The sequence below is a fragment of the Lupinus angustifolius genome, chromosome LG02 (assembly GCF_001865875.1).
Source record: "Lupinus angustifolius cultivar Tanjil chromosome LG02, LupAngTanjil_v1.0, whole genome shotgun sequence".
In the NCBI taxonomy this organism is placed as follows: Eukaryota; Viridiplantae; Streptophyta; class Magnoliopsida; order Fabales; family Fabaceae; genus Lupinus; species Lupinus angustifolius.
In genome coordinates, this window is record NC_032010.1 from 15,890,596 (window position 1) to 15,894,801 (window position 4,206).

At 42.3% G+C, this 4,206-nt stretch overlaps 1 protein-coding gene across 1 annotated transcript; it reads right to left on the reverse strand.

The window, feature by feature from the left end:
• On the reverse strand, positions 1–4,206 carry LOC109327361 (formin-like protein 1; the record flags this gene model as incomplete). Its single annotated transcript, XM_019560475.1, has 5 exons — positions 1–174; positions 212–1,108; positions 1,332–1,576; positions 2,074–2,273; positions 2,447–4,206. Coding segments are annotated over 4 exons (3,033 nt in total), but the record flags the coding sequence as incomplete, so codon positions are not given.

The window sequence follows — 4,206 nt, forward strand, 5'->3', positions numbered from 1 at the left end:
TGCAATCAAGTGCTGTCTCAAATTGATCAAAGCAACCTTATAATTCGTAGTCTATTTACATAAGGCAAACTTATTTCTACAAAGAATATCTACCATATATAATCTATTATATATTAATCCAATCTTTTACAAAGATTTTTACAATTTAACAAAGAAAAAATATCATTTGGTCCCAGACCAAACATACATGCTTGCCAAGACCCTTCAAAAATCAAAATCACCTGGTTCCAGGTTGTTTCTAACAGAAGATGCAGCCACTGTCATGAGTGATATATATAGTTTAAGGAGATGGACTATCATCATCTGAAGAACTGTGATTTCGCTTTCCGTATAGTCCAGGAAGGGGTTGTGGAAGCATAGGGTTAAGGGGTTGTGGAAGCAATGGGTTCACTGGAATAGGGAACCTATGAGCAGAACTAACAATGGTTCTCTCATTTATCATACCAACTTCTTTACAAACTCTGTCAAGAACTGTTAAGAAATCTCTTACTACCATGAAGATTCTAAATGGATGAGCTTCTTCTTTAGATAAGTTACCATGGAAGTATTCTGTAATCTCCTTCACGAGGGATAGAGCAACACTTTCTTGGGCTTGAATTCTTAGAATCTCCTCCCCGGCCATTCTCATGAATTTGTGCATTGATTCTGTAAACTTTTGTTTGCTTTCATCTGACCCTGCCGTTTCAATTAATTGCACAACCTCTGCAATGTGTGCAATTCCTTTGGAAAGTTTAGAGACTTCGCTGCTGAGAACTTCAGAATCCATAGCAGCAGCCTTTTTCACATTTCCTAGATCCGAACTTAGACTAGAGACTACTTGGAGTCCAAGTCTCCTACACTTGGCATCGTCACTCGAATTTGTGCTTGGAGTTTGGTTAGTATCCGAGAGGCGAGCACCTTCAGTTCTAATAATTTCCTGTACCACGAAATGCAGTAGAGTGGTTTTCCCATCAGCACCTTTGACATCAACCAGCTTGAGAAGTGTATCAAGCTTGAAGGCATGTGCATCACCACGGTTTGTCCCCACATTCATGCGGTTCCCAGTTTTAAGCACAGCCTCTAGAAGCTTCAAGAACATTCTACTGTTTCGCAGCTCTTCACAGGCAACCTGCAAAACACTTAATCAGAAAATGCGCCGAAAGTAGAACTCGTGACATATACAAGAGAAACCTCCTGAGAAACAAGGACATGATTTGATGGATTCGGCTTGATGTCCTTTAAAAAACACTAGGATAAATAAAATAGCACCACAAGAGAATAAATGGGGAAAGGGGAGAGAGAGATAATGGAAGAGGAAGTAAATAATTCCGTAAGACAAAGTGTCTCCTTACCTCCAAAGTTTGAAAGGATTTTCTCAGATATTCCATCTCTGACTCAAAGTTAGCTATGTAAAGCATTGCTTCCACCCTTTTAAATGCGAAAGGCACATCAAGCACTGCCTTCAAAAATTTCTCGGCAGGACCAAGCTTGGTTGGTGAGTCTTCTTTATATTCCTTTAACTTACGTTCTTCTTCCTTGTTCGGTGCCATTTTTAACAAGCTTTCAAGTAGTTCTGTTCCAAGTGTATCAGTAATCCCTGTAGAAAGGTAAAGTGATTTCATTACATTGTCAATATCCGAGTAAAAATTATAACTAAATGCGAATCAGGACATTCTTATGAACAAGGGCTACAAGCAAACTTTTAAACGACAAAGTTGTTATAATTCATTTTTATATAGAAAACCTTAAAAATCACATAGAGTTGGTAAACCTTAAGAACCACAACAAAGATCAATAAACAAATCAAACAATGAAATTGATGCATCTTAGACTAGATTACCAAGTATAAATCTATGCTTTCCACAACCAGTCCTTCAACAGATTAAAATACACGACTATCAACTAACATATACGTAAAAATGATGTGCCACTGCCAGAAGTGGGTAAGACAATTTATCCCATATGATTATGGTTTATGGAGGCACAATTGAACAAAAAATACATTAGGCTTCAACCAGCATGAGTCATGAGTCATGACCATATCACCTAAACAGTGCTTAATGTCCAATCAATATTACCACAAAGGGAAAATACCTTCTAACAGTGCATCACACACTTCCTCGATAGTGACATTAAGCGCTTTTAGCAAGATTGCAATATTTTGGGACTTCTTAGGATCCAGCACCCTATTCTCCTGACTTGGCGGGCCAAGAACCGAACGTGGAGTATTATCCTTCGGTTTTGAGTTTGGTGTGTTCACTATAAACAAAGTTTCGATCATCTCCTCATTTAACCTGCAACCAATCCAATTCAATGTACTTAATTCAACAACACTGATTGCATATTGCTACATAAGCATATGAATTAACTGCTAATAAATGCCATTTCCTAAGTAGTAAACCATCAAACATACCTACAATCATAAAAAAGGATAACAACAGAATATAGTGTGAATTAATAATCTTACTTAAAAGAACTGGACCTCAAGTGATCCCACACCATTTCACGATCAGAGCTGGCCCTAACTTTATCCCAATGCAAAGGCTTCAACTTTGGCTTAGTTGCCTCCTCGAGACTCTCATCGAACACCCCCGAACTCTGTGGCAACTCCACAGGAGAAACCTGTGTTGTTGGGGTTTGCAACACAAAAGGCCTAGAAGGCGGTATCAGTTCTGGCAGCCTCGAAATGGGTTGTCCAGCAGGTGTTGAGGGAGAAGCCTCAGCAGGAACCTCCCACTGTTTCCGCTGCCGTGACACAGGAGGCGGTGGTGGTGGTGGTGGAGCTGGAGGAGCAGAAACTGTACTTGATGAAACAATTGGCGTTCGCAAAACCGGAATCTCCCAGTGTTTCCTTGTAGGAACATTTTCAACTGTAACTGATTCAACAATGGGTGGTGTCAATAGGTCTGGAATCTCCCAATGCTTTCTCTGTGATTGATTTGAAGTATGGTTCGGGTTTGGGTTCAGGTTTGAGTTCGAATTCAGTTCTGTTTCTGGTGATGAAAGTAGTGATGGTGAGAGTGGCAATGATGAAAGTGGTGAATGACCATACCGATCTGAAACATCTGATATTGTTGGAGAGCGATCCAAAATCTGATGATTTTGATTCATAATTACTTTCCCCGGCGATGGAAGAGAAAAAGCTGTAGAAGATGAAGACACAGATTTTCCACTCGCATTCGATAATCTCGGCGGCGATGGAACGACATCGTTTTTGTTCGGCGATAAAACTACGTCGTTTTTCTTCGGCGATATAAAAAGCGGTGACTGAGACTGAAACTCTCGTTCCGGTGTTGAAGACATTGAAGAAGAAGAAATTGATTCTTGCACGTGCTGGTTGAAAACTGGGGAAACCGCACGTGATGATGAAGATGAAAAACTTCTAACATCGACGGCGAGTGTTTCAGATGGAAGTTGTGGCGTCGGAGTACAATTTTCCGGCGACTTTCTAGGGCTTATGCTCACCGGCGGCGACAGGCTAATAGAATGAGACTGATCTGGCGAAGCCGAAGAGGAAGAAGAGAAGGAGTTTGAGCTCGATTCACTGCTTCTACCAACGAAGTTCTCAGCAGCCATGGCAGATAACACTCTTCTAGAACCAGATCCAGTTCCATTCGAACTTTCACGGCCACCTACAGAACCTCTCGGCGAGTAAAACTCCTCTTCTTCATCCTCCGCCGTCAAACCAACCTCTTCCCGTAGAACCTCCGTATTATGCCGTAGTAACGGCGGCAGCGGCTGTAGATCCGGCGAGTCCATTTTCCGAGGATTTAAACCAGCAGCAGAGTTACCATTGCTACGAGAATCGTTACGATCTTCGATTCCACGAGAATTAGCAATCGTACCAAGGTAGAGAAACTCAGAGCTGGTAGAGGAAGTGTGACGAACTTTACGGTTACCAGCAACTGTGGCTTCAACGCTGTTATCGTTCCGAGGGAAGAGACGAATGCTGGAATCGGATCTGAGTGTTTTATCGTCAGCGTTGTAGTTTTTCCGGCATCGGCGGCAGTAGACGAAGACAGAAATAGCAACTACGAGGAGAGCAGCGACGACGGAGGCAATGGCGGCGGCGACGAGTTTGGAGGAGGAGGGTTTGGATTTTTGGGAGTGGGGGAAGATGAGGGAGGAGATATTGGCGGGGAAGGAAGCGAAGGAGGAAGGGGAGGGAGGTGGAGGTGGGGAAGGGTATATTGGGAAGAATGGTGGAGAGTTGGTCGTTGTGGTGGT